Consider the following 19288-nt stretch of genomic DNA (forward strand, 5'->3'; position numbering starts at 1 on the left):
CTTACAGCTTGCGTGGAACCACTAGACATCACTTTAAGGTCCTACACAAGCACACACTCATATTATGAATATACTGTCATGAATTATTGAATCAGTCTGTGCCTTTCATATGAAACTATGTTTGCTTGGTTCAGATATTAGGAGTTTCATTTAAAAAAAATATGATCAGTTATATAGCAAACACAAAAGCACATCTGTCCATGAGGCTTCCAGTGACCTCAGTTTATTTTCCTGTTCAATGAAAAAGCACATTAAACTAACTTCAAACTGTTCACTACTGCAGTGTTTGCATAGAGAGTGTGTTTTACATGAGCGACACACGCTTCAGTGCTCTGCATGTGTTTATAACTCTGTCACACATCAAACATGATCAACAGCTGCTTTTCACTAGAACTGAACCTACTACCAACAAAAATGACTTTCATCCCCATATTGATCTGGACGCTGGCAGCATTATGTCGAGGTTTGTGTCAGTAAAGATAAGTTTACTTGTTGTTTTCATGAGTGGTGTGAAGATATATGTTTGTAAAAGTGTTTATGATTTCTAATCTTTCTCATTTGACAGAATCTATTGGGCAGGTGACAGTGACTCAAACTCCCTCAGTGCTGCTCGCTCAGACTGGACGATCAGTCACTGTAACCTGTACATTTAGCAGAAATCCAGACTGCTGTTATAATGGAAAACCTGCTCTTAGCTGGTACTTACAGAAACCTGGAGAAGCTCCTAAACTCCTGATTTATTATACAAGCACACTCCAGTCAGGAACTGCATCTAGATTCAGTGGCAGTGGATCTAACAGTGATTTCACTCTGACCATCAGTGGAGTCCAGACTGAAGATGCTGGACATTATTACTGTCAGAGTTACCACAGTGGTGGTGTGTTCACACAGTGATAAAGAGTGGTACAAAAACCTCCGGCAGTCAGAGTCACAGTGACTGAACTGATGCTGCAGCTGCTCAAACACTATCACTCACACTCAATAGAGCATATTTTTATAAATATTGAATGAAATATAAAGCATTCATTTTAGTTTTTAACACAATAATACTTAAATCTACAACACTTTATCTTATTAAAGTTATCTACAGTTTTATCTGTGAGGTTCAGAATTTGACCGCATGTTCTTGTTTCATCATGAATCTGCAGGTTTTTTCATGGTTCACTGAGTGAAGTTTATTGATCAAATGTGAGCTAAAGCTCTGATCCAATGAAAGAGCTGAAACACAAATGACACACAAAGACATAAAGCTACAATTTACTGAATTTTAATAAAATCATAATTGAATGAATTTGACTGCATGTTCTTGTTTCATCATGAATCTGCAGGTTTTTTCATGGTTCACTGCGTGAAGTTTATTGATCAAATGTGAGCTAAAGCTCTGATCCAATGAAAGAGCTGAAACACAAATGACACACAAAGACATAAAGCTACAATTTACTGAATTTTAATAAAATCATAATTGAATGATAAAGCACACATATAGTCTTGTATGAAGCACACAAAGCAGAGCAGATGCAGCTGAGAGCGACTGAAGCTGGTTGTGGAGAATGAAGGAGTCGCTCATGTGCTGTTAGTCTCCAGTGAGACACGAGTGAGAAGAGCAGCAGATCTACTCTGAACACTGCTGTCTCGTCACGTGTCCAGTGAGCGCAGGCTGGCCGCTCCGTGTGGCCTCACAGCTCACTGAGACGCTCTCCATCCACTCCTGCTCAGAGAGAGTCAGGCTGCTGCTCCAGCTGTACAGACCGTCCTTCTCCAGGAGCCCAGCGCTGCTCTCCTGAGACCTGCTGCTCCCGTCCACCTTCCAGCTCAGGCTCCAGTCTGACGGGAAGCCCTTGCTGGCCACACACACCAGTGTCGCTGTCTTCTTTGAGGAGATCTCTGCACTGGAGGCCGGCAGGACACTCAATTTAGGACGAGTGACGCCTGACAAACACACAACAGTCAACTCAATGAAGAAGAAAGCATTTCTCTACTATCAAGTTCATAAAAATATATGAACGATTAATACAATGATAGTTTTATTAGTCATTTTTGCAGCATTAAACTGCAAGTCACCTGAATGAATTTTTGCAAAGCCTGTGATCAGCAAAGCAATGAAAGTTTGGTGAAATTTATTGAATTGAAGAGTCATTTTCATTATCTACTTCAGTACTAGTCACTTTTAGTAAAGGCATCAAAGATCAGATGTGAATAATCATAATTAGTGCAGGAATTCGTTGAAATATTTGATGACAGCATGAGAAAATTGGGTACAAAAGTTTGTTTTAAAAAATAGAAAATATAACTTTCATCTGGCATGTCTTATAAATTATTAACGTATCAAATATTAACAAAAAATACGATTGAGCAACCAGAATTTCCCACTTAAAGATATCTGCAGGCTTTACTGAGAAATCAACACACTAATCTGAACATTTAAGTTTAATTCCTGTCTTAAATTTTCAAGTAAAATCAAAGTGGTGCCAAAATGACAAACTAATGTACATTTAATTTCAGTGCACCTTTTTAACATTTAGAATTTAATTATCAATGAGGAAAAAAAGAGCTGAATCTCTGAAAACTCATAAAATCAAGTTATTAGGAAATAACAGAAATTATTATAGTTCACTGGATGAAAACAAAGATGCAGTGACAATGAAAACCATATGGTTTTTAGGTAACACTTTATTTTGATGGTCCCTTTTGAACAATCTGTTCACAATAAGTAATGTTGCACCTATGTGTCTACTAACTCTCATCAGAGTATTAGAAGACTTTCTGCTTAATATCTGCTAACTCTTTATTGTCATGGTCTCCCAACAGACATTCTACTGACTATAAGTAACTTTGCAAGTACATGTCAACTTATTCTAACCCTAACAGTCTACTAATACTCTAATGAGAGTTAGTAGACATGTAGGTGCAACATTACTTATAGTCAACAGAATGTGTTAAAGGGACCATCAAAATAAAGTGAAACCGGTTTTTAATGTTGACTGCCAAACATTCAAAGTGAACTAAAAATAAAATTACAATATAGAAATAAGTGTAAAAGTGCATCCTTTCTATAGAGCAACAAAGTGTTTAACAGTCAGTTGTTGTATTAATAATAATTAATATTGATTTACTTACTGCCAACATCCAGTTTGGTGCCGCTGCCGAAAGTCCACCACAGTGATACAAACTAATAGAGCAGCTGAACAAAAACCTGCTGGACGCTTCACTAACTGCACAAACACACATCAACTGAGTCTCCAACAAACACATCCACTCACAGCAGACATTACCTTCCTTTACTTCATGTGCTTTATGCAGTCTGCATTATTACTAAAGAGACGTGTGTGATGATCCTCATGTCTGTAAAAACCTGCAGGAACATCCATGGATTTGACATCAAATTTAGGAATTAACAGTCATGTTTCTCTCCAACTACAGTCAAAAATATTCTCAAAGTCTCACAGCAGAGAGTCAGGATAATATACTAAAGATGATTTTGAAGATTTATTCAGAAGTGAATGATCTGATACAATTAAGAACAGCTTAGCTATGAGAAGATCAAATATTGAAAGATTAATTTAGTAATTGTATTTTGTGTCTGTTAATGAGCGACTGTCTTCTGGTAAATGATCTGGAGAGTGTTTGCATATTGATCAGATGCTTCAGTGCTCTGAGAGTGTTTATAGTGCTGTGAGTTGAACACTTCATCACTGACACACACAACAATCTTCATCAACATGACCTTCATCATCATCTTCATCTGGACTCTCACAGCGTTTGCTCAAGGTTTGTGCAGCACAAGTTTGATATCAATTCATCTCTTCAAGTATATTGTGAAAGTTTTGAGTTGATTTTCTTCTTGTGTGTTTCAGAGAGTAGAGGACAGATCAGCGTCACTCAGAGTCCCTCAACGACAGCAGCTCAACCAGAACAAACAGTGAAGATCAACTGTAAAACCAGCACAGATGTGTACAGATATAGTGATGGGGATGATGCTTTATTCTGGTACCTACAGAAACCTGAAGAAGCTCCTAAACTCCTTATTCGTTATGCAAAAAGCCTTGAGTCAGGAACTCCATCTAGATTCAGTGGCAGTGGATCTAACAGAGATTTCACTTTGACCATCAGTGGAGTCCAGACTGAAGATGCTGGACATTATTACTGTCAGAGTTACCACAGTGGTGGTGTGTTCACACAGTGATAAAGAGTGGTACAAAAACCTCCGTCAGTCAGAGTCACAGTGACTGAACTGATGCTGCAGCTGCTCAAACACTATCACTCACTACTGACACACAGAGACCAAACACAGAACTACACATGAACTCCAAACTGACTGTTAAACTGATAGCAAAGCAAAACATTATGGTGCAATATGCTGTTTTGGTTTTGTACATTACATTTTGTACATTAAACTATAAAGCATTAAACTAGCATTAACTTAGCTATTTCATCTCAAGCTGATGATGAATTTCTTACTCATAACTCGTTTCTCATGAGCAGAAGTGAAACTGATCCAGTTTAGAGCGTTTAACCGATCAAACAGTGAAACTGTGAGTTTGAGGTGAAAATCAGATTTGCATTGGCAGCTTTAGTGATTCTGATCGTCTCAGAATAGAGCAGCTCCGTCTCCAGAGACCATGTTCAAACCCCAAGAGCTTCAGTTCACATTTACTGCTAAACGCAGCTGTTCTCAACTATTACAATCCATCAACAGCAGCTGAAACTTTAGTGAAGGACTTTGAAGGAAGGACACACTGATCAATGATGCAGTCGGACACAAATGTAAGGCGTTCAGAAGCTTTATTGAATGAACAGCAATGGCAGCACATTGAAAGACTGCTTGAGTATTGAGCTGTAAATCAGGTGACTGCTGTGAATCCTGCTGCTCTTCACTGGAGAAACATCAGCACTCGGAGCTCTTGAGGAACGAGGTCTCGTGATCAGCTCCGTCATGTGTTACTCTGCAGACGAAGCGCTCGCCGTCTTCCCAGCGTGCTTTGCTGAGGCTCAGGACGCTGCTGCGGCTGTAGCGTCCGTCCCGCTCGCTCTCTGCGCTGGTCTGAACCCCCTCGGTGACCTCTGACCCGTCCAGCGTCCAGCTCACCTGCGCCCCCTGTGGAGAGTAAGAGCTGAGCAGGCAGAGCAGTGCGGCTGAGTCTCCAGAGATCTGCAGAGAAGAGGGAGGCAGCAGAGACACGGAGGGCTTCACTGCGGGACCAGCTGAAACACACACACACACACACACACAACACTCAATTATTCACATCTGCAGCTGCAATCTTCACTGTGAAAATCACAATCAGTTCATCATTTTACTGTAACTCCACATCACTGCTGTCATTCATATAACACAAATATCCTGAATGAAGATTACAATTATTCTCCATTAGAAGAATTAATATTTACTATTCAGAAATGTTCTCCGTAAAAGAAATACAATAAAAAAGTTATTTTAATGATAGAAGACTGTAAAAATGCTACAGTGAAAATCTGTTAATCAGTTCACTGTAAGTTCTTTTACTATATACAGTGAAAAACTATAATAAATCTAACTGGACATTTCATGTAATTTTACAGTACAATACTGTTAAATATTTGGACGTGAAGAACAAGAAGTCTGGCAAACACTGCTGTCATTTTTACTGTAAATTTTACATATTTATTTTTTACAGTGATCAATTATAAGATAATGCATACTGTATTCATAAATATATCACTTTGAAGCAGACATAATGTACTGTAAAAATGTATGCTACTTTGTTACTTTATGAAATAAGTCAAATGTTTTAAACTGATTTTATAAAACATCTCTGATAATTGTATCGCAATATTTTTATAACTGGTTGTTTCAATATATTATTATTTTGAAAATAGTCAACATTCAGGATATTTTCTCATGAACATAATTGTAAATAAACTTAATGGTTTAAATAATTTATTTGAACTGTTTATCAACTGAATTTCTTTTTGACTCATGATGACAACAATTACATTTTGTCAACATTATCCAGCTTTTGTGCCATGCACCAATTGAAATATATTAAGATATTATTGAAAAATCATAAAAATCGCCATTAATTAAAATAAATTGAAATGTTAGCATACATCAGGTGTGAAAGTATTAATGTAAAACAGTAAGTACATATATGAACTATGGCTTGAAATGTAAAAAATATGGAATATAAACCAAATGACTTACACATAATATAGCAGACAACATTTGATAATTACATACATCAACTGGTGCAACCAATCGGTAAAATAGAATTACATTTTATAGTAAATAAGATGTGAAATGTAAGTAAGCCTTCTTAGTAACATTTTTTTGTAATAAATTAAGAATATTGTTGCCAAATATTCTTAAATAACCTTAAACCTCTATTTAAAACACACACACACATTATGCATTTGTATTTGATAATTTAAGAAAGACTTACTTCTGATCACCAGTTTAGTTCCTCCACCAAAAGTGTACCACAGTGCTTCATTCTAGTGAAAGCGTCGTACAAAAACCTCCGTCACACTCAGATGAACACAAACTCACTCACACACACTGATATGAGACTCAACAGCAGCGGTGGATTATTGGACTAAAGTGATGAAAATCTCTGTATTGATACGTTTTCTTTACACATATTAATTTGGATTTCTAAAAGATCCTATATATTTCTCAAAGCAATTTTAATTAGTTTTGATGACCTTTGCCCTCTCATTGAGTTCACAGTGACATACTTGTTTCTCTGAATGATTCAGCTCTGTCACTGAATCATGAGAAAACCTGCAGTCTGAACCATGAGACTCACACAGAATGAAAAAGACATGATTTCCAGATTTCTAAAGAAATGAAAACACACACCACTGTATCATGAGACTGAAACACGTTTAAAGGCTCAGTTTTCATCTGCATGTGGGCATTTTCCAGGAGGGTTTTTCCACAGAGAGTCACTTTGCATCAGCACATGCTTCAGCGCTCCGAGTGTTTATAGCGTTCAGACTCCAACACTTTATAACACACTGCTGTTTACCACGGTACAAAACCAACAAACACAATGAATCTCTTCAGCAGCTTCATCTGGATTCTGGCAGCTTTTATTCCAGGTAACAGAAGTGAAAGATGCTCATTTTTGACTCTTTAATGTTCATTTCATTTGATTGAACACATATAATGTTGTTGTCAGCAGCATCCAGAGGAATCACTGTGACTCAGCCTGAAGCTGTGACTGTTTCTGAAGGACAAGACGCCACTATAGAGTGTAAAACTGATGCTGGAATAGATAGCTGGGGTTTAGCTTGGTATCAGCAGAAACCTGGAGAAACTCCTAAACTCATAATTTATCTGGTAAACGATCTCTATGATGAGAGTTTCAGTCGATTCAGTGGGAATGGAGCAGAAGGTGGAACTGATTTCACTCTGACCATCAGTGGAGTCCAGACTGAAGATGCTGGACATTATTACTGTCAGAGTTACCACAGTGGTGGTGTGTTCACACAGTGATAAAGAGTGGTACAAAAACCTCCGGCAGTCAGAGTCACAGTGACTGAACTGATGCTGCAGCTGCTCAAACACTATCACTCACTCAACAGTGAAAAAACAAATCAATATTATCTAACAACATCAGTTTTGTTGAGCTTCATCATTTATTTTTGATTATGATTTTTCTGAAGTTATTTTTGTCTCCTAATATTTTCAGTCCTTTATGTAGAAATTCAGTCACTTTTGATCTTCAGTGGATATTTTTCCATCCTTCAACATATTTTTGAGTTTCTGCATTTATGATTTATCCTCAATCTTCCTTAAACTGCATCATCAGCATCATAAATGCTTGATCAACTTAATAAGTCCATTGATTTAAGCAAATGCCTCATAATGCAGATATTAACAGCATCATATAAACATGTTTCTCAATTTCAGAGCAAATGATAATGAATATAATTTATATAAATATTCATGCAGGAAAGAATTAACAATGATATAAACATTAATTTTCAAATGAAAGACCAGATTTCCCAACAGTTGCAGTTAACCATTAAAAAAATATACGCATATCACCATATTTACATTTCTTTTATAAAGATTTATAAAGAGTGAAGGTGTTTTATATCATGTGTGACGCGACTCCTAATCAAACTCAGTGACTGACAGAGACACGTGTGTGATGATCCTCAAGCCTGCAGGAACATCCATGGATTTAATATAAAATTTGGGAATTAACAGTGGTTTTCATCCAAATACAGTAAAAAATCATCTCAAAGTCTAATATGAGAGAGTCAGGTTAACATACTAATGTTGGTCTTAAATTTATTCAATTGAATGATATGATGCAATTTATAAGTTTGTCCATTAGAAGATCAATTATTATGAAAATTATTAATTTTTACTCTGTTCTCACTTCAGTAACTCTATTTTGTGTCTGTTAATGAGTGACTGTCTTGAGGTAAATGATCTGGAGTGTGTTTGCATATTGATCAGATGCTTCAGTGCTCTGAGAGTGTTTATAGTGCTGTGAGTTGAACACTTCATCACTGACACACACAACAATCTTCATCAACATGACCTTCATCATCATCTTCATCTGGACTCTCACAGCGTTTGCTCAAGGTTTGTGCAGCACAAGTTTGATATCAATTCATCTCTTCAAGTATATTGTGAAAGTTTTGAGTTGATTTTCTTCTTGTGTGTTTCAGAGAGTAGAGGACAGATCAGCGTCACTCAGAGTCCCTCAACGACAGCAGCTCAACCAGAACAAACAGTGAAGATCAGCTGTAAAACCAGCACAGATGTGTACAGTACTAGTTCGGGGCAGCGTTTAGCCTGGTACTTACAGAAACCTGGAGAAGCTCCTAAACTCCTGATTTATTTGGCAAGCAGCCGTCAGTCAGGAACTCCATCTAGATTCAGTGGCAGTGGATCTCACAGTGATTTCACTCTGACCATCAGTGGAGTCCAGACTGAAGATGCTGGACATTATTACTGTCAGAGTGTACACTGTCCTAGTAGTTGTGTGTTCACACAGTGATAAAGAGTGGTACAAAAACCTCACAGTGACTGAACTGATGCTGCAGCTGCTCAAACACCATCACTCACTACTGACACACAGAGACCAAACACAGCAACTACACATGAACTCCACACTGAGTCAGGAGTCAAATCAGCTCTATTAGACTGGGATCTGTCCTGTGACAGACGGGTTTGACTCAACTATGCTCAGATTCAGAGTGTATAAACTAATATCAAATCAAATAGACAATAATAGCACGTTTTTTTTATTTATTTTGTACATTATAGTACACTCATATCTCATTTTAATGTCATATAGTAAAGTCATTGTGTAGCAGCGTTGTGTTTTCATTCTCAAAAATCATGATCTTTTATGTTCTTTGTTCCTAGATTGTCTCTTGCTGCCCCCTGTTGGTCACTGACCCATCTGCACCACATATTCACCCTGCATTTAAATCAAACAAAAATGAAGACATTTGAAAAAACGATTATTTTGTGTTTTCACAAAAATGAAAATCATACATGTTTGAAACGGCATGAGGGTTAGTAAATGATGACAATTTACATTTTTGGGTGAACTGTCTCTGTAAAGGTGCTATATACGATTTTTACACATTCAGTTTTAATAAGTGTTTTCTCAGCATGTCACCATTGCATCAACTACTGATGAACACATTAATTTTTATTTGAATTATCACTGGTTATTTTACCATGTATTGTCTTTGGAAGGCTTTTCTCTTTCAAACATGTTAAAATGCACAAATTCACGTTGTTTCTTATTTACATGTAATGCGAGGATTCCCAAACTTTTTTTGTCAGCAGAACTTCTTTCACCTAATATATATTTACTTCATATATTAATGTTAAATAAAATAAAATGTAAACAGACAAATGGTAAACAAATAAAATGGAATATATTTTCTTTTTATTTGCATTTTTATATCCATATGGTACAAGATTATCATATTTAAATCAATGTGATAAACGAGTTAGGTCAAAAGTAATCTAAAAGTAGTCTGATTATATTACCTAACATTTGTAATGTAATGGCTATGCTGATGATACCCAGATTTACCTAGCCTTATCACCAAATGACTACAGCCCCATTGACTCCCTCTGCCAATGCATTGATGAAACTAGTTGGATGTGCCAGAACTTCCAACTAGGAAGGAAAAAACTGAAGTCATTGCATTTGGAAACAAAGATGAAGTTGTCAAGGTGAATGCATACCTTGACTCTAGGGGTCTAGCAACTAAAAATCAAGTCAGGAATCTTGGTGTGATTCTGGAGACAGACCTTAGTCAGCAGTGAGTAGTGAACACACACACACACACACAAACAGCAGTGAGTAGTGAACACAGACACACAGCAGTGAGTAGTGAACAGTGGGTCGCAACTGTAACTTTATCAGAAAGAATAAGACTCATCTCAACCAATTTGTTACAAAAAGAAACAAAATAACATTTATTAAACATGCATCCAACCTAAACCCATTACACTTGGGGAATATTTGAACCGAGCCGGATGGACAGTTCGGGAACTGTGATGTCCAGCGACTAACAAGGGCTCTCTGAAAAATACTGATACTAAACAGGAAGTGTGTGCTCATGACAGGAAACAGAAAACTCCCCAAAGGTCCAAAGGGAAAGACTAAATCAATAGTGTGAAATAATCACTTACCTCTAGTTCTAAAGCACACATTGTGAGACTAAACGTATCATACACCATAACGATGATGATGATGTTATCTGCATGCCACAGATTCTCAGTTCATTTTCAGTGATTGGCAGCCAGGAGATGGATGAATGTCTAAATATATGTTTTAACGCTCGTTACAAAAACCGCCATCCTGCTAGAACCCAAAGCTCGAGAAGCATCTTACAAACATTCTACTTATGTTAGAACTTATTACACTCGCATATATCGCATTCATTCTGCATATAGATCTTATAGGTGACAGATTCTAAAACACACACATACACGCCAACCTGCGCAAGTTTCCTCTTTCATGAATCATTATTAGTGATGTGTCATCAATAATGTTGCTATTTGAACATTCAATGAAAAAATTACAGCATCATCATGTGCAGCAAACATCAGCCAGTGTTTCCGATTGAAAACAAGTGTCCGAACAGAACCTGCAGGACGGGCTGATTATTCTGTCTGGTAAGGAAAGACAGCAGAAAGAGTTTGAAGGACAGACAGAAAGACAGACGGTGAGAAAGAGGGTCAGGTGATTGCTGCGGGTCAGATTCTCCACAGCAAAGCTCCACTGATTAAAGTGCATGAACATACAGGAGAGGATTCGATTGGCCGTGAGGAAACTGCTGCGGCCCGCTCGAGTGTGTGTGTGTGTGTGTGTGTGTGTTCAGTAGTCCTCCACCCATCCGTTCTCCTGGATGAAAGCATCGATCACCTCCTTCATGGCCAGATTGGGGATCAGCTGATCTTGGGTCAGCGGGCTGCGAGTGACTGGGTCAAAATGGCCAACACGCTACAGAGAGAGAGAGAGAGAAAGAATATTTTTGTGAATATAAAACGACCGCGTTTTTTCAGATGTATTTCCAAGAAAAAAAGCATCGTCTTATATTCGGGTCAATACAGTATTAAAACATGATCATTGAAATAAAACTAAAAGAAAATTAGATGAAAAAGACAAACGATGCCTTGTATTAAAGTTACTAAAACTAAAGAGAAATAAAAAAATGAAATAAAAATAAATAAATAATAAAAAAATACATCAAAAATAAAAATGACAAAAAAAAAATATATACTAAAAAAACACTATAATGTATTTAATAATAATAACAATTAAAAAAACACTGCCGTAATCTGATCCGCCAATGTGTAATTTTTCAGCCAATCATGGCGCCATTCTCCTGTGCCTCTAAAGTGAGAAGTCTCATGAAAAAAACCTGGCAGCAATCTGAGCGCCTCAAAATCGTCCGAATTCTTGCACAAATCAAACAGCCGCCGCTGAGATGCAGGGGAACGTGAATGCGATGTTACCTGTAGATGCTCCTCGATGTCCTTGCGATCGTAGGTGATGCCGCTAGGAGTAATGCAGGGTTCTCTCATCAGCTCAAAACTGATCTTCCCACACAGGTAATCTGGGATCTCTCGCTTCTGCACAACAGCCGATCAAACACACTGACGCTCAATGCACAGTTATCTGGACCAATCATATTTTAGTGTGAGAGACGTTCATCACGAAGTCTTGAGATGCATACCTTCCTCGTTTCATCTACTTGAGAGAAAAGCTCGTCCATGTCCATCAAATATTTATCCTGCAGGAGCAGCACAGAGCACAGGAAATGACATCACTTCCTCAAACGCCCACCGTTCAGAGCTGTGTGTGTATTTAAATGCGTGTCTCACGTGTTTGGATTTGATCTTGCCGCCGTTCTGACTGTCCTCTGACTGCTTCACTCTGTCGTCTAGCTCTCTGAGAAAAACACCCACAAACACAGAGACGGACAGGTGTTACAGCACAGATCTCTAAACGCAGATCCGCATGACTGACTGATGTGAGCGTCACCTCTCTTTCTCGGCCAGGATGAGTTTGCTGAGATAAGCGTGCAGCTCGTTTTCTTGGCTGATTCGCTTCTCTTCTATGCTGTTCCAGCGTTTCTTCTTGGCAATGCGAAGAGCACTTGGGATATCGTCTCCGAAATTCAGCCGCTGTTCCTTCGCCAGGTTATAAGCTGAAAAGCATTTCAAAGAGCGACTTCATCACACTGCAACTATCTGATGTCTGTTTAGACGTCTGGATCATTTCTATGATGCTTTTTAGGGATGCACCGATGCTGATGATGGATAATTATTTATATTATTAGCTCAATAATCAATATATTGGATGCAAATGTACATTATTAGAGACTGAGTTACATTATAAATAACAAAACCTGAAAATGTGCTTCAAATGACACCAAACATCACATACAACAGAAAACTGCTGCAGAAAGCAATATGCTGATTTGCTGTTCAATTATTAATAATGGTTCTTCTTATTATCTCTGTTAAAATCAGTTTTTGCTGTTTAATAATTTTTCAGGATTCTTTGATGAATAAAAAGAACATATTTGAAATAGAATATTTTGTAACATTAAATGTTTTTACTGTCACTTTTGATCAATTTAATGCATTTCTATTTAAAAAACACACACACAGCATTTGAATGATATTATATCATGGTTTCTGATCAAATATGAAGCTGCACAACTGTTTTCAACATTGATAATAATCAGAAATGTTTCTTGAGCAGCAAATCAGCATATTAGAATGATTTCTGAAGATCATGTGACACTGAAGACTGGAGTAATGATGCTGAAAATACAGCTGCGCATCACAGGAATAAATTACAGTTTACAATATATTCACACATAAGAGTTATTTTAAATTATAATAATCATAATTCACAATATTACTGGTTTTACTGTATTTTTGAGCCTTGGCGAGCAGAAGAGACTTCATTAATAACATTTGAAATAGTAATGTTTCCAAACTTTTGACAAGTACTGTGTAAATATACACAGAAAGATAGTTTTTTATCTTTAAATATATGCATTTAATATATGCATTATCCATCTATCTATCTATATATACTGAAAATAGAGAGAGACAAAGAGAGAGCGAGAGAGTGCCATTAATTAAAAAAAATAATTACATTTGTGTTTAACAAAAGAAAAAGTTAGGTTTAAAACAACGAGGACGAGTATATGATGACAGAATTTACATTTTTGGGTGAAATATCCTATTCAAAGCATATAAAAAAAACATTTTTAAAAATTCTAATTTAAATGTGTAACTTATTTCTTAAATCTTTTTTTTTTTTTTCAAATTTCATAAAAATTCTGTGTGTACCTCTCTGTAGATTGCCGATGGCCTCTTCATAATTCTCCAGCTCCAGCTGACACTGTCCCAGGAAAAAGTGGGCCTTCACCGATTGGCTGTCGAGCTCGAGGGCGTGTTTACAGTCGGCCAGAGCCTTGTCGTACTGCTGCAGCTTCACGTAGCATAGCGCTCTGTTAGTGTAGTACACGGCCACTGACGGGTTACGATTCTACACACAGCACAGCAGAAACATCTTCAGTACAACAGCACAACTCTGATCATTCCTAGAAAAATTACGTGGGTTTTTTAAGAATATCCAGACGATCTCCACTTGATCAGTTAAATGCATTACTGAATGACAAACATGCATGTAAATATTATATGAACTCTGAGCACAGTTGTGCTGCTTCATATTTTTCTGAAAACTGTGATGCATCTATTAGCATTCTTTGGTGAAAATAAAGCCAACAGCATTTATTTGAAATCTTTTGTAACATTATAAATGTTTTTAGTGTCACTTTTGATCAATTTAATACATTCTTGCTTTATTATATATATATATTAGAGATCAACCGATATATCGATTAACCGATATTTTCCCCGATATTTAAGAATTTTACCATAATCGGATATCGGTTTTGTAATATCGGATTCACCGATAAATGCCGCCATCTTGTGGGCGTTTTGAGAATTGCGCGCAGGATCGCCATTGCAGCGCGTCTGAGGGGAAACGAGACAACAACAACAACGGCGTGCAGGTACTTGATATAGTTGCTATAGTTAGTAAACTTTATTTAACATAACAGCCATTTATGCACAAATTAGATGCATTATATAAATGCCTGATATTTAGTTTATGCTGCTTGGCTCTAAGAAATAGAGACCAACTCACGGAGTCACATAAGATAATCCGTCAAGTCCTGTCCCAATAAAGACGTAACTTTGCCTGAATTAAATAGCATGCAGCCATGAATGAGCGCATGTTGGAAATAAAAGCGCTGACTTTAATTCTCTCTCTGTTGTATATTTGCTCATCATTAGTCTCGTGAAGCCGCTTTCATATTGCTGTTCACTCACTGGGTTAATGCTCAGGAAATGCCCCAGCACGGCCACCGCATGTAACTTTTAACAAGATTCACTTGTTTAAAACACCCTAAATTGTATTAACATTTACTATATAACCAATATTTCGCTAATAAACATCTAAATAAATACAACTCTATGGAAATTAATTATTTATTATCTCCACGAGCGATCGCAGTTTGAGTATAGTTCTGTGTAACTGCATAGATAAACCATGTTGTCAGCAGGCATTTCATAATCTAGAAGGACAAAAACATTATTAATAATTCTAATATAACATTCCAGTTGAGAAATGCAATAAAATACGATTTTTTGTTTATTATATTCCAATATTCCATAGAATATTATTCAGTGAATTAACATTATCCAGTGAATTATTCTTGACTTATTCTGTTTGTAGCTATTAAACAGCTTATAAACCTACTAAAACTGTAGTTTAAAATGAAGTTAAAGCAGAATCCCAGTAAAAAAAGTTCTTCTGAAAGGTAAATTTAGTCTATGACTTAAATACAGGGAAATTAATATTTACATATTCAAATTAAATGATTTGATTTAATTAGCCTAGGCTTTAGTGCAAAGCAAATGTGTTTGAAATGCAAATCTAATTCATAGAAATATTGAATAATAACCCTATTAATTACAATAAGTATTACATTTAAAAAAGTAATATCACTAGTAACAAAATGCCACTTGAGGCCTTCTGTGCCAATTCTGCTGTGCCATCTTACCCCACAGGATGAATTTTATCATTTAAAATAATTGTTATAAATTATAATAAATTAATAATTTTTACTCCACAAATCTAAAAACACTGATGTGTCCACAAATTCCTCATTAACAAACATACACAAATAAACTTTGATATTCAACATAATACAGCATCACTAATCACAACTGTTAAAATTTTCAAAAGATTCTAATTTTTTTCACATTTTCAAAAGTTCGATGTCAGTACGATTTCTTTTCTATCAAATGTGCATAAAAATTTCAACAGTTTTATGTCAATAAGATTTTTTTTCTCTATCAAATGTGCATATAAATTTCAACAGTTTGGTGTCAGTACGATTTTTTTTTTTTGTCTATCAAATGTGCATATAAGTTTCAAAAGTTCGATGTCAGTAAGATTTTTTTTCTCTATCAAATGTGCATAAAAATGTCAACAGTTTGGTGTCAGTACGATTGTTTTCTCTCATTGTGCTTGTAAATTTCCTCTAAACTGACAAACTCCTGCTCCACTCACAATGGCCTTGCTGTAGCTGGTGGCGGCCTCCTGGTACTTGCGGCTGAGGAACAGGCGGTTGCCCTGCTCCTTGAGCTCCTGTGCGGAGGAGCTTTTCTCTGGGCTGCTCGCCATCTTCTCCACGGGCTCTGCGGTGGCCGCTCCCCCCTGCTTACCGATCCTGTTCCCCGTCTCTTCGGTGAGCACCGGCCTGTCCCGGGGACCCCAGATACCTGCAAACCTCTCACACTGCAGGGACACACCAAACACACACATATCAATTTACATTCAATGATACACATTACACACATCAGGACTACACTACATACATCTATAGCCTACAGAATGCACATAACACACACATCTGGACTCTGATCAGCCCTGGACAGCTGTGGCAGATGATTCAAACTCCTCCAGCAGTATAGTGAACATACAACTCATATCATTTGAGCAAAACCGAGATTGAATTATTAAAATCGAGAAGAACTAATTACATGGTGATTAGTAGACAAACTCTGTAGAATGACACGTGACTGACACATCTGTACGTCTACAGGCGGCTTAATTAGTTTAACGCAGCCCATTTGACTTTATATTCCATATTTTAGAAGTAAAATATGCATAATTTCACGCGTACCGGGTTTAAGTGCTGAAAAGACGCCTGTCGTTAGCAAACCGGTCGCGACGCTGGTGCTTTTATGATCACTTTTCGATCCCTTATTCCGAATAAAACGCTGCCAAACTCATAGTCCGACAAGATCATGACATTAGGGTGACAAATCTCCGACGTTTTCATCGGCGAGCGCTAAAAACACGACATTTCACTCGCGGGTGTGAGACGCTAGCATCATGTTTCGGTTGTTTTGACTGAGCCGTCACGGTGACGTTGCCGGAGGTGACGATCTACAGCCCGTGGCCAGCGTAATGACGCCAGCTGTCGGCGACGTACAGAAACGTAACACTAGTGATATAATAAAAAAATAAAAAAATTTGTTCTATTGTTTTATCTTTAAGTTCATTTTAATACACAATAACTAATGATTTTGATCATGAATTTAAAAAAGCAGTGGTGAAATGCATCCTTCACATAAACTGAAAAAAACCTTTAAGACACATTAGATCTGTTTGATCAACTGCAATCTAACATGAAAGCGTAACATTTTTAAATGTATAAAATCCCTATTTCATATTCAATTAATTGCAGCAAAAAAGAAAGAACAATTTTCCAAAACGCTGTAACTCTGCCAAAAATATGTTGTAAAATATTTCTAAACGTTTATTTTGTATTAAATTTACAGGCTAAAGAAATAAATAAAACAGCTTCAATATTACAATACTCAGGCATTCAGCTTTAGTAAAAAGAGACTGACCCGTTAAAGTGACTTATCCAACTAATAAACTGAGGACGTATAATTTCCTTCATTAATGACAAACACCATTTAAAGTCATAAAACCATTTAATGTACTTTGTTAAGGGCAACATGAAATCAAAACAGCCTTATAAAAGATCATGTACAGAGTAAATCAAACAATATGCCATGACGGATTCACTTGTTTAGATTTATTCAACTCCTACGCCTCTGCTGCTGATACAAAGAGAGTCACTCTCGGTCTCTAGGGGGAAATACTGCAGATATATTTAAAGAAAGGGCGTTTAGACTGACCTCAGAACAGCTTTCAGCTAAACATGCACACATCCACTCAGGACAAACCCAAATCCCAAAAAATAACAGACATTATGGAGGGGCAAAAAAACCTTCACTCCACACACACAATATTGTCATTTCAACATTTGACAGTGAATCCGACAGGTTTAAGTCTCACTGGACTGAGATATTAAAGACTACAACGACTGTAATGAAACAGGGCGTGGGCAGTTTACTACGGACCAAGCAAACATGATAAATAAAAAAGTGGGTATATGTATGAGAGCGCGCTGTGCGTGTTTGTTGTGGTAGAGTGAGATGATTCAGATCTCTCCAGCCTCTCTGTCATCATGACGGCGAGACTCCGTCCTCCCGTTCAGTCCGTCTGATCTCCGCTCGGACGAGCTGCGCTTGCTCTCCCTCTCGCGATCACGGTCCCGTGAAGACCTAAGACACACATCAATCCACTGTTACTACAAGATCATGGAGGCTTTGTTTTTTTATGGTGAAAACCATACTTGATGTATTTATTTAAAACAGAAACTAAAAAATATTTAAGAACAACTTATATTATGCATGCACGATATTGGATTTTTGCCGATATCCGATAATTTTCAACTCATTTTGGCCGATACCGATATATAATTATTTTAATATTGGTTAGTTTTAACAAGAACTTATGTTAGAATTAAATAAACAATAAACAAAAACAAAAAGTTATTTTATAATTACAGTACATTGAATATTTGAAAATAACTATAAATAAACTATATATTAATCACTGCATTTTTTTTTTTTTTTTCAGAAAGATGCAGTGGTAACCTTAACATTTTATTTTATGGTTTAACGTTTGTAAATGGTCTAAAGCAGGGGTGCCCAACCCTGCTGAACTTTGCAGGACAGTCCATCGCCAGGAGCAGGGTTGGGCACCCCTGGTCTAAAGCAAAAGAGTTGTAAAAATCCTGAAGATCTTTTAGAGCTCATTAATTTGTTTAAAAAATATAACATTACACATTAATTAATAAATCCGCATATATAAAATTATTTAATTTAAAGGGTTAGTTCACCCAAAAATGAAAATTATGCTGTGTTTTACTCACCCCCGATGCATCCTAGGTGTATATGACTTTCTTCTTTCAAGCTGTTTAATGCCACTCAGCGGGTGTTGCATGCATCAGTCCAAAAGAAGTTAAATAAAAAGCGACCATCCATTAAAATAAAAGCGTCTCACACGGCTCCGGGGGGTGAACAAAGAACTCCTGTCTCCTGTAGCTGCGTTTTTGTAAGAAAAATATCCATATTCAAAACGTAATAATCACTTGAATCTAGCTTGTAGCTTGCGTTGTACACGGAAGCAGTTCCGGGAGCATGACGTATGAGGTCGGCGTTGCGCATGCGCCGGTGAGTCTCGTGAAAACCAAAGTTTCCTTACTTTAGCAAAGGAAAACCAGTCTCCTCTTGGCTTATATCGAAATCCTCCGACATTCTTCTTTACAAATCCTCGTTTTGTACTTCTAATTAGTGACC

The 19288-nt window shown here is 37.0% G+C and overlaps 2 protein-coding genes and 6 gene segments (V, D, J or C); 4 read left to right on the forward strand and 4 right to left on the reverse strand.

The window, feature by feature from the left end:
• The first annotated feature begins 404 nt into the window (after positions 1–404).
• Positions 405–894, forward strand: LOC107687034 (Ig kappa chain V-I region Scw-like). The segment is given in 2 exon segments: positions 405–463; positions 566–894. Coding segments are annotated over 2 exon segments (378 nt in total).
• Positions 895–1481: 587 nt separating this feature from the next.
• On the reverse strand, positions 1482–3269 carry LOC107687224 (Ig lambda chain C region-like). The segment is given in 3 exon segments: positions 1482–1929; positions 3118–3169; positions 3261–3269. Coding segments are annotated over 3 exon segments (378 nt in total).
• Positions 3270–3694: 425 nt separating this feature from the next.
• Positions 3695–4183, forward strand: LOC107687025 (Ig kappa chain V-I region Scw-like). The segment is given in 2 exon segments: positions 3695–3768; positions 3855–4183. Coding segments are annotated over 2 exon segments (378 nt in total).
• A 580-nt stretch (positions 4184–4763) lies between these two features.
• LOC107687230 (Ig lambda-3 chain C region-like) lies at positions 4764–5311 on the reverse strand. The segment is given in 2 exon segments: positions 4764–5202; positions 5299–5311. Coding segments are annotated over 2 exon segments (330 nt in total).
• Positions 5312–6944: 1633 nt separating this feature from the next.
• On the forward strand, positions 6945–7477 carry LOC107687238 (Ig kappa chain V region 3381-like). The segment is given in 2 exon segments: positions 6945–7080; positions 7161–7477. Coding segments are annotated over 2 exon segments (366 nt in total).
• A 1030-nt stretch (positions 7478–8507) lies between these two features.
• LOC107687015 (Ig kappa chain V-III region NG9-like) lies at positions 8508–8999 on the forward strand. The segment is given in 2 exon segments: positions 8508–8581; positions 8668–8999. Coding segments are annotated over 2 exon segments (381 nt in total).
• A 1421-nt stretch (positions 9000–10420) lies between these two features.
• Positions 10421–17016, reverse strand: LOC107687053 (STIP1 homology and U box-containing protein 1). 2 transcript variants are annotated; one of them, XM_016484197.1, is made up of 8 exons: positions 16753–17016; positions 16137–16364; positions 13844–14042; positions 12519–12684; positions 12359–12425; positions 12211–12267; positions 11990–12106; positions 10421–11474 (listed from the first exon to the last, which is right to left on the reverse strand). In XM_016484197.1, the coding sequence occupies exons 2-8, from the start codon at positions 16248–16250 to the stop codon at positions 11349–11351; spliced, it is 846 nt and encodes a 281-aa protein (XP_016339683.1). In that variant the 5' UTR covers positions 16251–16364; positions 16753–17016; the 3' UTR covers positions 10421–11348. The 2 variants fall into 2 exon arrangements, with proteins under 2 accessions (XP_016339683.1, XP_016339691.1); XM_016484205.1 differs by lacking the exon at positions 16753–17016 and adding an exon at positions 16478–16499.
• Positions 17017–18070: 1054 nt separating this feature from the next.
• Positions 18071–19288, reverse strand: part of LOC107687065 (putative RNA-binding protein Luc7-like 1) — a 10193-nt gene continuing 8975 nt past the window's right edge. For all 7 annotated transcript variants that reach the window (XM_016484240.1, XM_016484221.1, XM_016484249.1 and 4 more), the window contains one exon: positions 18071–18208. In XM_016484240.1, coding sequence (XP_016339726.1) covers positions 18085–18208 — 124 coding nt within the window. In that variant the 3' untranslated portion in view covers positions 18071–18084. The remainder of the gene's footprint in view (positions 18209–19288) is intronic.

Source organism: Sinocyclocheilus anshuiensis, unplaced genomic scaffold, assembly GCF_001515605.1.
Source record: "Sinocyclocheilus anshuiensis isolate Anshui unplaced genomic scaffold, SAMN03320099.WGS_v1.1 scaffold601, whole genome shotgun sequence".
In the NCBI taxonomy this organism is placed as follows: domain Eukaryota; kingdom Metazoa; phylum Chordata; class Actinopteri; order Cypriniformes; family Cyprinidae; genus Sinocyclocheilus; species Sinocyclocheilus anshuiensis.

Coding starts and splice junctions, on each gene's coding strand:
- LOC107687053 (XM_016484197.1), bottom strand. CDS start 16,250: ATGGCGAGCAGCCCAGAGAAAAGCTCCTCCGCACAGGAGCTCAAGGAG. Junction 12,107..12,210: donor AAGTAGATGAAACGAGGAAG/GTATGCATCTCA, acceptor GCTGTTGTGCAG/AAGCGAGAGATCCCAGATTA. Junction 11,475..11,989: donor ACATCGAGGAGCATCTACAG/GTAACATCGCAT, acceptor CTCTCTCTGTAG/CGTGTTGGCCATTTTGACCC.